The sequence below is a fragment of the Chenopodium album genome, chromosome 6, assembly GCF_948465745.1.
Source record: "Chenopodium album chromosome 6, dcCheAlbu1.1, whole genome shotgun sequence".
NCBI classification, from domain to species: Eukaryota; Viridiplantae; Streptophyta; class Magnoliopsida; order Caryophyllales; family Amaranthaceae; genus Chenopodium; species Chenopodium album.
This window is the reverse complement of record NC_137839.1, coordinates 75,281,438-75,302,485: the sequence shown is the minus strand read 5'-3', so window position 1 is coordinate 75,302,485 and position 21,048 is coordinate 75,281,438. Positions and strand designations below refer to the sequence as shown.

At 34.4% G+C, this 21,048-nt stretch overlaps 3 protein-coding genes across 3 annotated transcripts; 2 read left to right on the top strand and 1 right to left on the bottom strand.

Moving 5' to 3' along the window:
* The first annotated feature begins 695 nt into the window (after positions 1–695).
* Positions 696–3,360, top strand: LOC145635312 (UDP-glycosyltransferase 86A2-like). The gene is made up of 2 exons (XM_081686592.1): positions 696–1,364; positions 2,179–3,360. Exons 1-2 carry the CDS (start codon positions 815–817, stop codon positions 3,084–3,086), a joined length of 1,458 nt encoding a protein of 485 aa, XP_081542718.1. The 5' UTR covers positions 696–814; the 3' UTR covers positions 3,087–3,360.
* Positions 3,361–3,800: 440 nt separating this feature from the next.
* On the top strand, positions 3,801–7,507 carry LOC145635311 (UDP-glycosyltransferase 86A1-like). Its single transcript, XM_081686591.1, has 2 exons — positions 3,801–4,576; positions 6,398–7,507. Exons 1-2 carry the CDS (start codon positions 4,033–4,035, stop codon positions 7,312–7,314), a joined length of 1,461 nt encoding a protein of 486 aa, XP_081542717.1. The 5' UTR covers positions 3,801–4,032; the 3' UTR covers positions 7,315–7,507.
* A 4,160-nt stretch (positions 7,508–11,667) lies between these two features.
* Positions 11,668–14,591, bottom strand: LOC145636329 (uncharacterized). The gene is made up of 2 exons (XM_081687860.1): positions 14,081–14,591; positions 11,668–13,073 (listed from the first exon to the last, which is right to left on the bottom strand). Exons 1-2 carry the CDS (start codon positions 14,474–14,476, stop codon positions 12,174–12,176), a joined length of 1,296 nt encoding a protein of 431 aa, XP_081543986.1. The 5' UTR covers positions 14,477–14,591; the 3' UTR covers positions 11,668–12,173.
* Positions 14,592–21,048: the final 6,457 nt, after the last annotated feature.

The following is a 21,048-nucleotide window of genomic DNA, read 5'->3' as shown; positions in this document are numbered from 1 at the left end:
AATTCATTATGATTATAATTTCCTTATGAAATAATCATTGCTAATAAAATATTGTATTTAATATGAAACGAAGGTAATAATTTGATTGGTAGCCAAGGACAATTGGACAAAGCTTACTAGCTAAGTATAGTTAACTTCATTTTGGGTTATTTGGTCCAATATTATTTGAGTTTATGTTGGTAACATTTCAATTATATATCCGACAAATATGATCATCTAATGATCCTCCCACTAATGACTAAAGAGTACTAGTCAACTACGGTGTACTCTACTATTAGTAATTGACTAGTACTCCTTACTTTACACCTTAGTAATCATGGGAGACGGAGGCTCCACTATGGTGACCACAATCAAGCTCCATTTTTTTCAAAAAAAAAAAAATTAAAAAAAAATAAAATAAAAAATAAAAATTTAAAAATTAATGGTGTTTGCTTCATTTGTCCTTATAGTAGTCTATATCTTTTTATAAGTTGTTAAGATTGATAAAAATTACCTCCTATTGATTTTATTTTATGTTTGTCTTATTTTCTGTTACACGACTTTCAAAATATATATTTAATATATTACAATAAATATAAAACTGTTAGATAATATAATAAACATCCGATTATTTTGAACAGAAAAGACAAAGAGCGGATTATTTCATAAAAAAATTTCCTATTTAATTTGAAAATTAATTCATATTATTCTTCGGTTTCTTCCCATATACAAGTCCCCCATCCCAATCATTTATCTTCAATTATTTCCCAACAAAGACCCCTCCCTTTTCCTTCACTTCCAAACTCAATTCTTTTTAGTGTTTTTAGTAAAACAAATGGAAAACTCAAACTCGAACTCGAACTCAAACTCAACTAAAAAGCCTCATGCAATACTAGTAGCACATCCCCTACAAGGCCATCTAATCCCCACCGTACATCTAGCAATGAAGCTAGCATCAAAAGGCCTATCAATAACTTTCATAAACACCGAAAACATTCACCATCAAATAACCCTCTCCAACCCTACCACGGTTAGTGATGGTCACGACCTATTCACTGAGGCCCGAACCACATCGGGCCTCGACATCGACTACATGACTGTATCCGACGGGTTACCATTAGAGTTTGACCGGTCATTGAACCATGATCAATGGGTTGGGGCTACAATCCACTGCTTCCCGGCTCACTTAGAGGTAGCCGTAGCGAAGATCATGAGTTCGAGGCCGGCTACTTGTTGCTTGATCGTTGATAGTTACTCGGTTTGGGGATCAAAGTTGGCTAAGAAGTTTGATTTGTTACATGTATCGTTTTGGACTGAGTCTGCTATGGTGCTTGATTTATACTTTCATCTTCACTTGCTCAAGATAAATGGCCATGTTGGTCCTGGTACTTTTTTCTCCTCTATCTTATTTTATGTCAATCTACATGACTATTACTCTGTACTCTTGTGATTTAGTTTATTTACATTATATTGACTTTTGCATTATATATTTGACCATCATTTTAGTACTTTTTGTAATACAAATATAAGAAAAACAAACCTTAATATATAAGTTGTACATTGATAAGCACGTTGGACATTAAAAATGATGCAAGTAATGCAAAATAAAATCGGTCAAACTAGTCCGGTTTATTTCTCCTATTTTAATAATAGTAAAAATCAATACATCACATGTTCATCATATGACTTACAACTCATAAAATTCAATTTCTTTTTTATTCGGTAAGATTTTTTTTTTTGGTGTTTATTTTTATTCATTAAGATAGATCTTATTAATATATGCTTATCTGTAAAAGTTTATAACATATCTACACACATCTCAAGTCCCAAATCCCAACCTCCCCTAGTCCCCTGTCCTTCAACAATTTTGATTTGATCTCATAACCGATTAATTTTTTCTTCCACATTTTAAACAAAAAAATAAACAAAGTTGAACTTTTGAGGTAAAAAAAAATCCTAGCTTTTGCAAATTAGGTTTGATTTGGCTTTGAGATATTCTCCATATACCAAATTGTTACCCCTAATTTAAACAACTCAAAATCTAAATTTTTCCTTGTTCTTTAAAATAACTTGTACTGGAACAAATTAATATTATAATAGCATTCATATATAGGTCGGACTAAAATTATTCCATCACATTAATCTTTTTTTTTTTTTAAAAAATCTCATAATTCACAAACACCTTTTTTATTTTATTAGGAACAAGTTCACGAAACGATCCAATCGACTACATACCAGGGATAAGATCAATCAATAGATCAGATTTGACATCATATCTTCAAGAAGAAGACTTGACAACAATCCCACATCAATGCATCTTGCCATCACTAGAAGATACTAAACGGGCTGATTATATACTTGGTAACACGGTCCAAGATCTCGAAGCCCATTGCATCAAAGCCATTGAGGCCCATACTCCATTTTTTGCAATTGGCCCATTATTTGCACCTGGGTTCACAAAAGGCCCAGTGGCCACTAATTTATGGGCCGAGTCAGATTGCATCCAATGGTTAGACTCAAAACCTAATGGCTCGGTTTTATATGTTTCATTTGGTAGCTATGCACATCTTACTAGGGAGGAGCTAGAGGAGATAGCTCATGGAATTAGGCTAAGTGGGGTTAACTTCCTTTGGGTTATCCGACCCGATATGGTGAGTTCCGATGATACGGATCCACTTCCTATCGGGTTTAAAGATATGGTTTGTGATCGAGGGATGATCGTGACATGGACTTGTCAGATAGCGGTCTTATCTCATCGTGCAATAGGAGGATTCTTAACACATTGTGGATGGAACTCGACACTAGAGAGTATATGGTATGAAGTTCCGTTATTGTGTTTTCCATTATTGACCGATCAATTTACCAACCGTAAATTAATTGTGGATGAATGGAAAATCGGTTGCAACCTTTGTGATGATGGGAATCCCGTAAAAAGGGAAGAGGTGGTACAAAAGATAAAGGGTTTAATAGATGGGTCTAAGAGGTATGAGCTCAATGTTAAGATCAAGGAGACCAAACGTGTACTTCAAAATGCAATAACGACAAATGGATCTTCCGAGAAAGGTGTTGAGAAATTCATTGAGAAATTAATAAGTGGAGCTAACTAAGAACAAATTTGGTTGCTTTCATTTAAAAAAAAAAAAAGGGTTAGAATAATTATTGTACTACGTACGGTTAAAGTTTTTTGTTTTTAGATAACAAGTTATTGCAAGAAAACAAGATTACAACCAAGATTACTTGTTTGTCATTTGGTGTCTTCCAATTTGTTTGGGAATCTTGTAATACAATGTTTGATTTCCAACTATTTGACCTATATGGTCTATTTAGCAAGAATAATGTTTAGTTATTTTGGACTTCCCAGCAAAACTTTTTAATTTAATATAGGTAAACTCAAGTCATTACATTTAGAATTGTTTAAGTTCAATTCAGTAAATTTCAGTCCAAAATAATAGGACCTAAGGGTCTGTTCACTTCAGCTTAAATTCAGTTCAGTACAGTTCAGTTTAGCTTCAATCCGTTTAGTTCAGTTCAGCTCTTAATTTCCTTCTTTCATAAAATATTCATTTCAGCTCAGTTTAATTCAATTCAGCTCCAATCAGTTCAGTTCAGCTCCAATCAGTTCAATTCAGCTCCAATTAGTTCAGTTCAACTCTAATCAGTTTAGTTCAATTCAACTCAATTCAGTAAATTTGAACAGGCCCTAATTCTAGTTAATCTTATTATTTTTTGTCATTCTTTAAATGCAAAACGATTAACTAATAACTATTATGGAGTATGTACAAATCGATGCCGCCCAGCCTATAAAAGTACTATGTTAAAAAAATATATATATATATTAAAATAAAGCAAAGATAAGTTAAAATAAATTATTAAACTCATTCTTTATTTAAAATGGACTTAAACAAATGACGACTTTTCTAAGCTTTTAGCTAGCTACCAAAGGGATTGAACATCCTTAGAAGCTAGCACATATCCCCCAATCATTCATCCTCTTACTACTCTCCAAAGGAATAATAAATCACTTCAAAAGTTGCAATTATCGTTCCTAAAAATATGAATAGCTCAAACTCAAACTACAAAAATAAGCCTCATGCCATACTAGTACCACTTCCACTACAAGGTCATGTAATCCCATTCGTTGAGCTAGCCATCAAACTAGCTTCCAAAGGTTTCTCCATCTCTTTCATCAACACCAACCACATCCACCACCAAATCACTCTTTCCAACGCCACCGCTTTACAACAAAGCGGTGGCGATATCTTTGTCGAGGCCAGGAACACTTCTGGCCTCGACATCGAATATGTAACGGTTTCGGACGGGTTACCTTTAGAGTTCGATAGGTCATTGAATCATGACGAGTGGGTTGGGGCAAATACTTACACCTTCCGAGCTCATTTGGAAGTGGCTGTGGATAAGATCGTGAGATCTCGGCCGTCGGTTGGTTGTTGCTTGGTTGCTGACAGTTACTTTGTTTGGGCGTCCAAGTTGGCTAGCAAGTTTGGAATGATTCATGTATCGTTTTGGACTGAGCCTGCTATGGTGCTCGATATTTATTTTCACCGTCACTTGCTTCTGCAAAATGGCCATATTGGACCTGGTAATTTTTGTCTTAGCTTTATTTTTTAAATATCTATATCGATTAATGACTTCAAAATTTAATAAGGTCTCGCTCTGTGTTAAAATGGTTATTATGTTAAAATAAAGGTATTATCTTATTATAAAGCTCATAAAAAATAATAAAAGTCACTATATTAAAGATAGGATTTACTATATTCAACATAAAATTATATTTCATGTTCGCAATAATTTTAATGTCACGCAAATTTTAATTAAGGTTACCATATCAAAATAGTTGTATGTGTATCGGCTCTCTCAAAATAAGGGTCACTATGTTATTTATTATTAATTGAGCGCTTATGGATCTTAGGTCAACCATAATATTATTGTAAACTAGGTCCACATACAAAAGTATTTTCCAAGATTTAGTTGTTAAGTCACTAATTAGTAAATGTTTTTTTTTTTTTTTTTTTTTTTTTTTGGGGGGGGGGGGGGGGGGGGGGATATATTACGTAAAGATACCAGGGGACCGTAAGTCCGTAAGGATACAATTCTAAACAGATGTGACAAAAGTACTTCAGTTTTAGCAAGATAGAAAATTAATGATTTGATTAGTACAAAACCTACCGACTTGAAACTAAATTATCCAAACCGAAATTGACTAATATCATACGGAGTAGTATACAGTAACAAAATCCAAAACTAGATGATCTAAACTCCAATATACTGTAGCTTAAATTGATATGTTTTTCAAAATAAGTTAATTAGCAATATCTTAATGGACCCTTTCCTTACCTAGACTAAATGTCTCTTCAGTTGTATGAATCATAATTCCATTAAATAAATTAAATGCCCTGATTTGTCACCTCTAATGATGATTTAACAAATGTCTAATGCGGCTGCTGTATAATTTTCTCTCCCAATAAATGAAAAAAAAAATTTAAAAAAAAAAAAAAATACAGCCTTATTGTATATTTGTATGTGTTGAACTTAGCCTTCATTATCACAACCCACTTGAAAAAAAAATACAATTCAACACTTGGATTTTTATTACATATGGACGATATGGTATCAATGAAGTACAAATTCTTAAATGGACCTGGTTCACACTAATTTATCGTGGACCACTAACATTAGGGAAATTATGGTTGTTTTATTAGTAAAAAAAAGGGGTCACTACAATAGAAAAAAGATCTCCATGTTGAAATAAATTAAAAGTCATTTTGGCAATATATAGGTTATAAGAGGTTAATTGTTTAATGTAATATTTTATATATTGGTGGTTTTCAAAAAAAAAAAAAAAAATTATATATTGGTTAATATGAATAATAAAGGTCACTATGTTAAATTTAGGGTCATAACTTTGTATTTTAAGTTCACAATAATATTAAATGTTATACTAGATTTAATAAAGGTTAATATGTTAAAAATAAGGTTACTATGTAAAAACTAAGGGTCACTATGTTCAAAATAATGTAAGTTGCGTGTGTATAAATCTCGGGTCCACAATAATGTTATTGTGGACCAAGTCCACGCAAGTCTTTCTGTCAATATAGTACGTATTGGTTCATTTAGTAAGTTTCTTACCTTATATCCTAGAATTGTGGGTTCGAATCCTTTTCAAGTGAGGGTGCTTAGGGTATTTAGGGATCTTTACCCTCCCTTCTATTCGCACGTTCCTAACTTACAAATAGGAGACAAAAAAAGAAATGTAACATCAACATTTTTTATTTTTATTTTTTACCAATAATTTAGTAATTACAACATACAATCAAAGTGTTATAAGTTTTACCACATAAATAGTAAATGGGTAAATAGAAAAAGAACGAGTAATTAATATTTGCTTTATTTTTTTTATTAGGATCAAGATTCCGCAAGGATATCATTGACTACATACCAGGAATAAGTTCACTAAAACGGTCAGATTTGACATCATATCTTCAAGAAGAAGACTTGACAACTATGCATCCTCAATACAATTTATCATCAGTAGACGACACAAAACGAGCCCAATTTATACTTGGTAATACAATCCAAGAGTTAGAGGCCCATACAATTTCAGCCATTCAGGCCCATGTTCCATTCTATGCAATTGGGCCTATATTTTCACCTGGATTTACCAAAAGCCCAGTAGCCACTAGTTTATGGGCCGAGTCAGATTGCACCCTTTGGTTAGACTCTAAACCTCTTGGGTCAGTTTTGTATGTTTCATTTGGTAGCTATGCACATCTTAGTAAGGAGGATATTGAGGAGATAGCTAATGGAATCAAGCTTAGTGGGGTGAACTTCCTTTGGGTGATTAGACCGGATATGGTGAGTTCTAATGATGTGGACCCGCTCCCGGTTGGGTTTAGGGATGAGGTTCGTGGGCGTGGGATGATCGTGACATGGACTTGTCAGAAAGCGGTGTTATCTCATCGTGCTATAGGAGGGTTTATAACACATTGTGGTTGGAACTCGGCATTAGAGAGTGTATGGTGTGAAGTTCCTTTACTATGTTTTCCTTTATTGACGGATCAATTTACAAATCGTAAACTAATGGTGGATGATTGGAAAATCGGGTGCAATCTTTGTGAAGAGAAGTGTGTTACAAGAGAAGAGGTGTTGCTAAAGGTAAAGGATTTAATTGGTGGATCTTTAGGGAATGAGCTCCGTGATAGGATTAAAGAGATCAAGCATGAATTACAAAATGCAATGATGATAGATGGATCTTCGGAGAAAAATATTGATAGCTTCATTAAGGAATTGAATACAACCATTGAGAACAAACTTGGTTAAATATATGTATGAGTTTGAAGATTAAGTCAACCTAAAGCTTAAATGGGTGAAAATTGAAAACTCGTACTTGAGGCCCAGGAATATGTTATAGTTTTTTTTTTTTTTTTTAGGAAACAGGAATATGTTATAGTTATATGCTCTATTAGAGCGTAACTGTAATATGTCTTTGAATTTTGTTTTTATTTTATTTCTATTTTTTTGTTTATTTCTATTTGTATGGAATTGATGGTATGCCTTTATCAATTACTACGTTTAATATGGCTACAAAAATGTCAAATTTGATTTTGATTCAACAAAAAGATCATCCACTCTTGTTTATGTTTATGGTTATAAAGCGTAAAAAAATGGCAATTTTATGTAAACTCATAAATCACGCAAACTTCAATTCGTTCTTAGTTCTTACAATATATATATGTTGCTTTAAAATGTACATTGAGTAGATTAATAGGTAATTAATTAATAAAATAATGAAGAATTTGTCTTAAGACAATTTAATCTTTCTATTAATAATAATTTGCATTATGTTGCCGTATACGTAGTGCATGAAACCTTGAATATTCTTTGCTTTGATCATCATATACTACTCTAACAATTTAATGCGTTTCACCCAAGGAACCTCTATATTACTTAGTATTTGGCGTATAAAAATTTCTTAATCCATTGATATAATCCTTATTTTTGGGCACCTTATTAATCCATTTAAGACATTGTATTTTTATTCCTTTCCTCTTCTTTTTTATCCTTCTTTGTTTCATGTAGATACTTGACTACTTGTGTATCTCTTGTATATACTACGTACCCCGAGTTTAGGGAAGTTGTGATCCATTGTGTATAATTTATAAATATGTTGACATCCATAACAAGATTCTTTAATTATCATCAAATAATTGCACAAAATCCATCATCCGTTGGATTATTGCTAGTTAGGAAAAAACATAATTTGGCTATACCCGTAGCATGGGAGAAGCCTAAGGTAGGGTGTACGAAATTAAACTTTGATGGATCTTCTAAGGGCAAGTGTGGTAAAGCAAGCATCGGAGGGGTTTTCCGAGACCATAATGCTAAGTTTGTACTTGGCTATGCACAATCCATTAAAAATTCCGATAGCACCATTGCGGAATTGGCAGCCCTCCTTAGAGGCCTTGAGCTTGTACTAGAGAATGGGTGGACCGACGTGTGGCTTGAGGGAGACGCCGAGGCATTGGTAAATATAATTGTTAAGAGACGCTCTATGAAGTCTTTGGAAGCTCAAAGGTATGTTAGTCATATAAACACAATCATACCTGAGATAAACAATTGTACTGTGACACATATTTATAGAGAGGGTAATCGAGCAGCTGATAAGTTCGCTAAGATTGGTCATCAATTGGAGAAGCCTCGTATTTGGAGACATGCTCCACCGGATGAGGTTTTGCCTATTATGCACGAAGATGCTCAGGGAAAAATTGTTCTTCGGAGAAGATAAAGATTGATTGATTAAACTAGGTGTCGAAAACATGTACATAATTGATTAATTAAGCAATTGATGAATTAATGTAAATTTTGCAATGCATCGTCATTTTTTTCATATTTTGAATGACAATATTCTAGCTGTACATGGTTCATTTCATTAGATAACTTTAGCTTTAAAAATGTAAATAGCGTGCAATACATGAAAACTTACATTATATTTGGAGAAATTTCAGATCAAAGTTTGCAATAGAGTAAAATGGCCAAGAAAAGGCAGTGCATACTCTTTTTTTTTTTTTTTTTTTTTTTTTTTTTTTTTTTTTTTTTTTTTTTTTTTTTTTTTTTCTCTTCTTCTTCTTCTTCTTATGCGCATGGTTAATTTTAAGTATTATATATCAAGTTAACTTATGATCATTTTAAAGCAATTTATAAATCAATCAATTAAAGCCTAAATCCCAAAATAAAGGTACCGGATATATGAATCAAGAGTTTATCACGTTTAATCGCCAACCATGATTCTCTCCATCCTTCCATTTCATTTTGTCCCTTGCAAATTCTTTTTCTTCATGTCTTTCTTAACTCCTTCTATCTAAGTCTTTATTGGTCTTTTTCTATCTCTTCTAAGCTCTCCTTGATCACAATCCTCTTCTTTCTTTAAGGATGTGTATTTTGATATTCGTTTGACATGCCCAAACCAACGATATGATGCAATTGGTCACAAAATCCTCAATTTATTTCCAACCTAACTTTTCTGAAATATTGTATCTTAATTTATTTATTTTTTCTATAAAGGTGCTTACACACATCCATCTCAATATAGACATCTCTACCTAGTTGATTTTAAAACACCTTTACACATAAATCACATATTTTATTGTACACATTTCTTATTTAAATTTTAATCATAAAAATGCCTCGAAGCTCAAACACAAGTGAAAATCTCAAAGATACTATATTTACCAAAATAAAATAAAAAGATTACAAAAAAGCAATTAATTGGACTACCTTATAGTCTATATGTCTTTATTAGTAGACTAGTAGTAGTGACGATTTGAAATAAGGAAATGAACAAAAGTACACAAATGTTTATTGGAACTAGGTAAACATTTCAGTTTTGTGTTTTTGGAAAGTTGTAAATAACTAAATATCAGTTGGAATTTGGAAACTAAATAAGCTTGGGTGAATGAATGAAGCAGAAGAGCCAGGAAGGAGTACCAAGGTGATAAACAAGGCCTTCCTCGAATTATGAGGGCATTAGTACATATATAGTTCACTTACAGATGAAATGTATCTAACAATCACGTATATACCAAAATAATAAAAACTCTGTCCATTTGGTGTATAATTTGAAAATATGTTGACATTCATCACAAGATTGTTTAGTTGTCATAGGATAAATGCACAATATCCATCAGCTGTTGGACTATTGCTAGTCAGGAACCAACATAAGATGTCTATACCTGTTTCATGGGAGAAGCCTAAGGTAGGGTGCACGAAGTTGAACTTTGATGGATCTTTTAAGGGCGTGTGTGGCAAAGCAAGCATCGGAGGAGTTTTCCGAGATCATAATGCTAAGTTCGTACTTGGCTATGCGGAATCCATTGAAAGTTCAGATAACACCATTGCAGAATTGGCAGCCCTCCTCAGAGGCCTTGAGCTTATAGTAGAGAATGGGTGGACCAATGTGTGGCTTGAGGGTGACGCCGAGGCATTGGTGAACATGATTGTTCAGAGACGCACTATAAAGTCATCAAAAGCTCAAAGGTATGTCAGTCGTATAAACACAATCATACCTAAGATAAACAACTTCACTATGACACATATTTATAGAGAGGGTAATCGAGTTGCTGATAAGTTTGCTGAGATTGGTCATAATTTAGAGAAGCCTCGTGTTTGGAGACATGCTCCGCCGAATGAGGTTTTACCCATTATGCAGGATGATGCTAAGGGAAAAATTGTTCTTCGCCGAATATGATGGATTTAACTAGGTGTTTATAAAATGTAAATTAATCAAGCAGATGCAATGATGCATGTATGTAAATTTTGTTGCAATGCTGTCAATTTTCCTACCTTGAATGACACTTTTCTAGCTATACATTGTTCATTTCATTAGATAACTTAGCTTTGAAAATGATAATAGCGTAAGGTACTGGAAAACATACATTATACTTGAGTCAACTCAGAAATTCAGTTCAAAGTTTGCAATAAGGAGTAAAAAGGGCATTCTATGGGTTAGCTTTGCTGCACTATACCTCAGTACAGAGGAAAACATTTCAGATCAGATGCAGTCAATATATAATATCAGCTATCTGATAAAAACTCAAAGAGTCGGGTGTGGCTTTGTGAACGAGATATGCAGTTTTCCTCGAATTGTCAAAGAGCAAAAGGGGGCCTTTAGAAATTACTCGAGAATGAGATGGTTCGTTCTACCATGGCTCGGAACCTAAGCCAAAGATGTCAGCCCAACCAGATAAAAAAAAGAGCTTCCTGTGGAGTCTTATAATCTCCAAAGCTTTTATTTTACCATGCGTCCATGCTAGGAACAGGGAGCAAATATGTACTCGTATGATTTGTATCCATTGAACATTATACATCAATGAAGATAGAAAATCAGACCAAAATTTGCGAATGCTGGAACTTTGCTTACCTGCAATATGGAATCAGCGATACAATTTCTTCACAATGACAGAGCAAAACAGGGGATATCTTGATGTTAGGCATGAGAAAATATCGGGCATCTTTCTTGACTGACCTGGCCTGGGACCAGAGCAAAAGAATTCAGCTCAACCAGATGATACAGGACTTCCTGTACTCACAGAAGTCCGAATTTCAATACTGTATGTTAAGAGCCATTTAAATAAATTTAGGAAACGGAAATAATTTGGGTAATGCAACACAAATATGTCGGGAAAAAAAATAAGGATCCATAAAGAATATTGTAAAAAGTTAAGGATAAACCACATTACAACTATACTGTCATTGTATCAAGATTAACAAAACAAACTTTCAGAATACAGCATCCACATAGATTAGCCTTCTACTGCAGGGGAGGCGGCAGTGGCACCAGTTAGGGTGGGTAAGTAAGGTATAACCTTGCCCCGTCAAAGCAACTAAACACGCTTTGAGCATTGCAGATAACAATTACAGCATAAAACAGGACACTGCTCCCTGTCCTCATGAAAGCAACACAAATACTAGCAAGCATAAGCCTCAATCCAACATTTCACCAAAGGGAAACTGAACTTATAAGTACAAGTTAATATATTGAGACTATGCAAGTAGCAAAATCCATCCACAGCGCGGCTTTTCATATTTTTTAAACATAACTTTTCACACATGAGCCAATCTTCGCCAAAAGGAGCAGTCGTGCAAAATAATAGTTCAACTGGCAACTACAAGCCACACCCCATCTACGCAGGCTCATCTGCCTGGGGCTTTCGATACTGACGACCCTGCTTCCTAAACACGATGCCTTTGTCGGACTCTGCACTTGTTTCAGGTTCATCAATGTCCATGTCACCAGCTTCAGTCTCCTGGTCCTCAGCTGCCATATCAAGAAAGGTTGATTGCAATGGGGTGCACTTTGCATCACTTCCTTTCTCTTGACTCGCATCATTATGAACACCTTTCGAAGTATCAGACTTTTTCTTAGGAACAAAGGTCACTGATTTGGGGAGATCAGTAGGAACATCCGAGTCAGATCCTGACACAGAATTCTTTGCCTTCATCATCTCAACAAATTCCAAGTAAGCACCCGTATTTGACTTATTGCCCATTTCCTCAGTGGAATCAAGAGTATAGCATGTGTATTTGGAAGGATTTTGAACATGATCTGGAACTCGAGAAACATTCTGATTCAACTCCGCCCCATTAACTTCGACCATAGTTTCAGTCTTATTACTTGGAATCTCACTAGCTCTCTCATCATTGCTTATACAAAGAGGGTCAAACCTGACACGTTTCGACGGCTTTGAAGTTGATTCACGCTCCTTCCTTTTTAATATAGGCTTCAGTTTGTCAAGACCTCCAGTTGAGACAGAAGAATCTCTTTCAGCAGCTGAAGGAGACTGTTCCGGTTTATGCTCTGCCTGTGCAGCAGCTTCTGCATCATCTTCTTTCAGTCTAATCCTTGCAGCCTGGCGATTAGCACGAGGATCCTTCCCCTTGGTCCCAAGAATCCCAACTGCACCAGGGAGGTCATCCAAAGCGCTGAAATGGGAATCATGACCACCAGTAACATCCCTCATATACAACCGATCACCAGCATTCTCCCTTCCTAAGGCAACTTTGTCAAATGTATCTTCTTCATCCTGCAAGATCAAAAACCCATAAGTGATTAGACTAGCATAAATGCAAAATATGTTATTTTTGAAATTGTCCAGCAGTGATCTTGTAAGAGCCATAATTTAACAATCTCTTCTGAAAAGCAGCCAAAAATAGAAACAACAATATAAAAACCCCCCAAGAAGATTAACTACTTTCAACAGAATTAAACTCTATAATTTCCTACCACCACTGAGCTAAGAAATGAATCAATAGCACGAGGCAAATGAAACAGCCTGCAATTATAGTTCCTTACTGCCTCAAATTCCAATCGAAGTAGGGGCAAATGATCGGTGCAAATTCCAACTATCAACAGCTTGAGGGAACTAAAAAAGGCTGCAATTATAGGATAGTTCCTAACTGCCTCAAACTTCAATTGAAGTAGGGGCAAATGATCGGATTCCTACTGCCTAACCAGAAACAATACGAGGACTAACACCATTTTACACACTATCGCACCCCTAAACACTCAGCAAAAGGACCTAATAACATATTCTACATTGACAGGAACACCCCCCCCCCCAAGCGTTCTTACCCTTCTCCTTCTCCTTCTCCTTCGCCTTCGGGACCGTTAAGTGTTAATCCATGTTCTCCGAGCTCCATACTAAACCCAACAAAACTTAATTGATACACTAACTGTATATTCCAAATAACTCAATTGATACACTAACTGTATTCCAAACAACTCATCATACTTCCAATACAAAACATTGCCAAATAAGAACTAAACTTTTTCAAATTACCAAGCAAACTACCACTTTCCCCGATTCAGTAAATCAAATATAAACCCTAAATTCAACATTCCAAATTAAATACCCAAAAACAAAATTAAAATTCAACAGTGCAGAACCAACATTGTAATTTAAAATAAAACAATCATTCACTAAAAACTATCAAAACCACACACTCCCCAATTCAATTCAATCAAATATAAACCCTAAAAAATCATCAATACAACTTTTTTACCAAATCAAAAATTGGAAAGTAAAATTACCTCATTATCAAGAGTAGAATCCATGCCAATAGAAGCTTTAACATCCAAATCATTCAAATCAACCTTCTCACCACCATCTTCTTCATCATCACCATCACCATCAAGATCTCGAAGATCACCATCCTGAAGCTCCTTGCGATAATTCTGGAGATTTTTGCGGGAATTTTTACGGGCATGAGAGAGAAAATCATCGAAGGAAGAAGAACAAGGGTTGGAATCTCTAGAAGTGTCGATTTCACGACGCCATTCTTTCTTCTCAACCTGGGAATCAGTGAGAGACCAAAGTGGGTTTGAAAGAGATTTAGGAGAAGGTTCTAGAGTTGCGAAAAGGGAACCAAATGTTTTCTTCACTCTCTCTGAAAATGCTTTGTCTTCCATTGATTCTGAAGACGCCATTGTTATCGAGAAAGAGATGGTCTTTTCTGGGTTTTTAAAGGGTGCCAAGTCTGCCAACTGCGAACCGACTTTGGATGGATGGGGTGTGTTATTTCTAATTAGGAAAGGGTTAATTGGACCAAAAGAAAACTACGAGCTAAAAAGTGAAAATCGAAGGATATCTCAAGTGATTAGAACTTCTTTTCTGATCTTACGAGATCATGAATTTTATTCTCACCGTATCCTTGTAACACTATATAAAAAGGAAAAAAAAAAAAAAAAAAAAAAAAAAAAAAAAAAAAACCTACATAATTCAAGTTTGGAGTACTCTTCAAGTTTGATATGGTAATACACTAATACCCCCTTTGTCCCCAATTGTTTGCCCTAAACTATAAATCTACTTTATTAAGGCTTTGGGCAAAAAATGGTGCACATGGGTTGACACAAATATCAATGAGGAGAGAGATAGAGAGAGTGCAAGTGGAAAAATATGCCACAATAGTATGGGGCAATCTTTTGGGGACACCTTAAAAAGGAAAGTGGAGCAAACATACTCAATTTTAAATCCATTGACTTGTGACAACTCTATTAAGTAGAGCTGTCAATTCGGGTAAATGGGTCGGGTTTGAGTCGGGTTAGTGTAGGTCGGGTCATCTCGGGTCGGGTCAGTACGGGTTATTGTCGGGACCTATGCGGGTCGGGTTCGGGTTGGGTCATGCTTGAGTTGGGTCACGTCGGGTCATACATCTTATCGGGTTTGGGTCGGGTTTAGGTCGGGTCAATAAAAGGTCGGGTTATATTCGGGACGGGTGAAAAACAGGTCGGTTTACATTCGGGTTTTTACGGGTTTAAACGAGTTAGGGTCCTGTTCGGGTTCGAGTCGGGTTCGGTTCAAGTCAATTATTTACGGGTTATAATCAGGTCGGGTCATTATCGAGTTCGAGTCGGATTCGGTTCAAGTCAATAATTTGCGGGTTATAATCAAGTCGGGTCATTTTCAAGTCGGGTCATTCTCGGGTTCGATTCAAGTCAATAAAAATTTTTAAATTTTTTTTTTTAAAGCTCCAAATCAAATTGCATAATTTAAAACATTTTAAAAAATATTAAAATAAACAAGTGAATTCTAAAATTTGAAAAAAAAAAATATAAGTAGTTATATGGAAGTTTATTTACGGGTTATAATCTTATGTATTTGTTAACGTCGAATCTCTATTTTAGATGTCATATGACTTTTAATTAATGAAATGTTTTTGCTATTAAAAAAAAAAGTTTATTTATAAGATAAATTTAGAAAAAAAAAATATATACATTTGGCTGATTTAATTAGACAAAATCACTATCACCGATTCACCTCACTCACCTCATATTGCCTCAAATACGTTTAAAAAACATTGAAGAGTCACAACTCTACTCTAATACTCTATCACCTCATGTCCTCGTATAGATCATTGCTCATATAGGAAGTTGAAGATAATTAGGAAAAATAAAATCAATTACAATAGAGATTTCATGGTGGAAAATTTCAACAATCTCGCCATTAAAGTGCAACCTTCCTTAATATACTAAGATTCAGTCATTTTTTTTTTGTTTTTTTTTTTTTTTGTGGCTGTTGTCCAGTTCAGTTTTCCTTTGACGAGGATTATGTAAGAGATAAGTCAAGTAAGATGAGAAAGGCCACTTTTGTTTTATAATTGGAATCCATGTTAATAAATTGAAAAAAAGCCTGAAACTCAATAGTCAATACGGAGTACTCTTTTTATCCTAAAAACTCCTAAATCCTAAAATTCGGGTTAGTAATAGGTCGAGTTTAAATTCGGGTCAGGTCAATAAGAAGTCGGGTTGAATTTGGGTCGAGTCAATAACAAGTCGGGTTGATTTCGGGTCGGGATTGTAACAGGTTGGGTTAGGAACGGGTTGGGTTGACCTCGGGTCGGGTTAGTAACAGGTCGGGTTGAATTCGGGTTTTGACGGGTTAAATCGGGTTTGGGTCATTCTCGGGTTCGAGTCGGGTTCGGTTCAGGTCAATAATTTACGGGTCACATTCGGGTCGGGTCCTCTCTAGTTCGGGTCATGGTCGGGTTCGGGTCTCAAATACTCGGGTCAACTCGGGTCTAGGGTTGGTTTCAGGTCAGGTTAGGTCGAGTTCGGGTCACCATTTTTTTCGGGTTCAGACGGGTTAGGGTTAGGGTTGGTATTTCGAGTCGGGTCAGCTTTTGACAGCTCTACTATTAAGGAGAATAACAATTGAATTATCTAGAGATGTTTAATATGTAGAGGTGATGTATTATGGATGTGGACTTTGGAGAACTAGCCAATTACATGTTTAATATGAAGCACTTTCGTTTTTTTTAGTTGCAACAAAGCGGTATTATTTGCGAGACTTATACAACGTTAATAATAAGCAAAGTTGAAAGACTTGGGTTAGGTCCAAAACGTTCTCCTCAACTTCTGATGTGGGAGCATTGAATATGTTAAGATATGATTTAGGGCATGTTTATATTTACTGAACTGAGCTGAACTGAATTGAACCGAACTGGTTGGAGGCTGAACTAAGCTAAACTGAATATTTTATGAGAGAAGGAATTTAGGAGCTGAACTGAACTGAACGGAACTAAACTAATTGGAGTTGCACTGAACTGGTTGGAGCTGAACTGAACTAAACTGAATATTTTATGAGAGAAGGAAATTAAGAGTTGAAGTAAACTGAACTGATTGGAGCTGAATTGAACTGAAATTAAGCTAAACTGAACAGACCCTTAGTGATTAGTCTATAGGATATTTTTTAGTCTTACATTATTGAAAGTTGTAATTAAGGGGTTAAGATTATTTTACTAATAACTACTGAGAGTATGAGAATATGTAAGTAATCTTTTATATAAATACTTAGTTGATTTATTCAATAATATTGGCAAGCTAATAAGCTATACTATTAAACCTTCGAGCTAAAGTAAGGTTTAATTTTTATTACGTATTATTTTTCGTTGGACACTCGAATAAATCATGAATTAACCCAAACCTAATTCACATGATTCAATTACAGGTATTTTCAAACATGGTTAGGAAGATTATAGGGACAGCTTCCACTGCCAATGATATCTCCATCTTTTCATCAACACAGAAGGTAAAATTTGGTAATATGGTATTTTGATTGGGTTAATCATATAACAAGGGTGCATAGTGGTGACTATATTAACAAATTGAGAGTTCAATTTGCCTATTCTGCAAGTGTTGCATATCATATCGATAGATGGGTTATTTTTGCATTGTCAAAACGAGTTGGATATAACATCTTATCGTGCCATGGGAGTGTACTCTCTAGGATTCGATATCATAAAACCATAAATTGGCCTCAAATCTCTCAGGCATTTGCATTTGTTTCATGTTCCAAGTTACTTGAGAGTTTCTAGAATTTCTTTTTTTTTTAGAGGCATTTGCATTTGTTTCATTCTCTTTGTGAGGCAATCGTGTGGTATTCGTAGCCTGAAGGTCGCATCTTTCAAGCTGACATAGATGAAACTGATATAGATGCTTTGAATCTTAGCTATTTCAAACATACGGGTTATGCAAATGTCGATTTCAAGAGTGAAAGAGGAGGCTATGGTCAGGGGCGGAACTATGTAGGTGCATGGTGAGTCACGTGACTCACCAGCAAAAAAAAAAATATATCAAAGAGACCACCTATTACAGATAGGCGGTCTCTTTGATGCCTGCCTAACGCTGTCAGATTTTTTTAAATAACAAAGAGACCGGTTATTTAGATAACAGGTCTCTTTTCTGCTGAAATTGTATATGAATATTATATTTGGTGTGCTGCTTTTTTTTTCATTAAAGAGACCTGTTATATTTAATAACAGGTCTCTTAAGTTATCTCACTATTTTATTTTTTTTATTTTATTTTTTGTGTACTGCGCATAATTTGTTAATAATTCTTGTACAATAAAGTTAATTTAATGTAATAATTTTATAGTACTATTTGTTTGTAACATGTTATTTATTTGGAGTACGTACTTTCGACTTGTAAGATTGAATTTTTAAGTACTATTGTAGTATGGATTTTTATGTCCTATTTTTGGATTGAAATCATTTTGGTGAAATGTATTTTTTATTTATACATATATATAATTTTTGGATTGAAACAAGTGATCAGTTATTGATAGTGATTCACCAGTTCGAAAATCCTGGATCCGCCACTGGCTATGGTATTACAAGGATTAGAACCCTTGCCGTTCAAGAGTTGGAGTAGGAGGTATCTTTATCAAGAGTATACATAGGTGGAGCAACTCAGCAGCAGATAGAATACAAGGGCAACAAGGCATTTCCAAGTCTAAGGGTGCTTGAATATGTTGGATTCATTGGATTTGAACATATGTAATTTTGGTACTTCACATTCTGGATAATGCCACCGCGCTCGAAACTTTTACATGTCACCTTTTGGAACCGGAACGTGATTAAGAAGAGCTAACTCCAAATTTTAAGAGTCATACTCATAAGCTTGGACAGCTTGTTGCACGTAATGTTAAGGGCCTGTTCACATTTACTGAACTGATTGGAGCTGAACTGAACTTAACAGAAATGTTATGAATATTTTATGAGAAAAGGAAATTATGAGATGAGCTGAGCTGAGCTGAGATGAATTGGACTAAACTGATTAGAACTGAACTGAACTGAGCTGAAGTGAACAGGCCCTAAGTATGTTATTTTGTAGATGCTGCTCAATATAAGGCTTCCTAGTTCTATTTTATTTTTATTTTTTTGAGGTTTTATGTCCCTTTAACTGGATAATGGTACCATCGGTTGTTACCGGTCTAGAAGGGTTTTTTTCTGAACATAAAATAATTATAACTCTTTCCTCTATATTAAGTTAAGCTGGGTGTTTTAAAAAAATTTGACAAAAAGTAAATTAACCACAGAAGTTAAACACATCTTCTCTCAATACATACCGGTACTCAGTTTAACTTTAGTTGGTGTCTAATTTAACTTGATGAAGGACTTGTTCTCTTCATCTGAAACAAGTAGATCTGGTCTGAATTTATCTGATCTGAATTTATCTGATCTGGTCTGTTCTGATCTGATTTAACAATTTGACTAAACTTTGACCGCATTTTAATACTAATCTATAAAGAAACATTATCAAAATGGATCTTGTTAGATTTTTCTCATTATGAACTTTTTTAATATGTAATTTTTATAAAAAAAATTAATATACAATTAACGATATTTAGCAATAAGTAAATGATAATCAAAAGTTCTGATCTGGTCTAATCTGAATCTTTCTGATCTGATCTGAATTTATTAAGAAATAAGTAATAAGTATCTGAAATAAGTTGAAGAGAACAAGTCCGAAAGTATATGCCATTTTCCAAAAACTATTGAAGAAATAATCTATGTAGTACTTCATATTTTATTGCGAAACTTTACCAAAAGAGCTGGAGGTAGGAGGTCAGTTAGAGTGGTTGCTTATGGATGTGTAGTACTGTAGTACAATGTTGCAAATTTGCAGTACCAACCGTTAACAACTCCTCAACGTAGTACTTGACTATTGGGTGTAACATGCATTAGCAATTAGCAGTACAAATTAGAGTGTAAGTGCTTGTACTTGACAAATGAACATAAAGCAACTAGTACTCGTACTACATAAAAGACTTAAAAACTACTTTATGCGCTTCATATATATTGCTCAATGCTCATCAACATGAAGTAGTCAATTCAAGTACCAAATGACTAAATTAGCTTAGGCACTCATCTATGATCTATCAACCGATTTGTGAAAACATCATTGAGTGCAGCATTGATGAAAATCGATTTCGAGTCGATCTTAATTACTTGATTTCAAGTAGATCTTACTTAAGTTTGAATCGATTTTTATCAACGCTGCATTCAATTATGTTTTTGGCATCTCGGATTAGCTTTGTAGTATCTAAGAATTTTTTCTCAGGTAAGTTCTTGTTTATTTTTAATAACACAACAATTCTACTACTTGTTTTATATTTTTCATCGATCGAATAACTTTATTGTTGCAATAGCAAAATTGTTTTTTGCTTCGGTTTTAAAATCTTCAAGTCATGACAAAGACTCAAAATTGTTGTCTTTACTTATACAAAACTACATTTAGTAGCCTTGAAGATGAATGATACACTTTAAAATTACATAGCTACTATTCACATAAAAGCTTGTTCATGGATGATAAACAAATGCAACCCATTCAATTGCTCATTTTAATCTATTTACTCAAAACTCTGATTCAAAGACCATAACTAATTACTTCAATACAAAATCAGATCATTCGATTACACTAACATGACTAATTTTTTTTAAAAATTTTAAATATATGTAATACAGTAGTATGATAGAGAAATTGGAGAAAATAATGAAATAGGAAGATAGTGGGTTTTTTTTTTTTTTTTTGAGGAAAAGGTAGTGGGGTAGGTAGAAGAACAAAAAATTGTAAATTTTTTAATTAACGTAAATTTTTTTTATAAATTAACTCTACTTCACATGTAATATAGGATATGAACCTAAGGGTCTGTTCTCATTGACTAAACTCGGCTGAACTGAACTGAACTGAAATGAATATTTTATAAGAGAAGGAAATT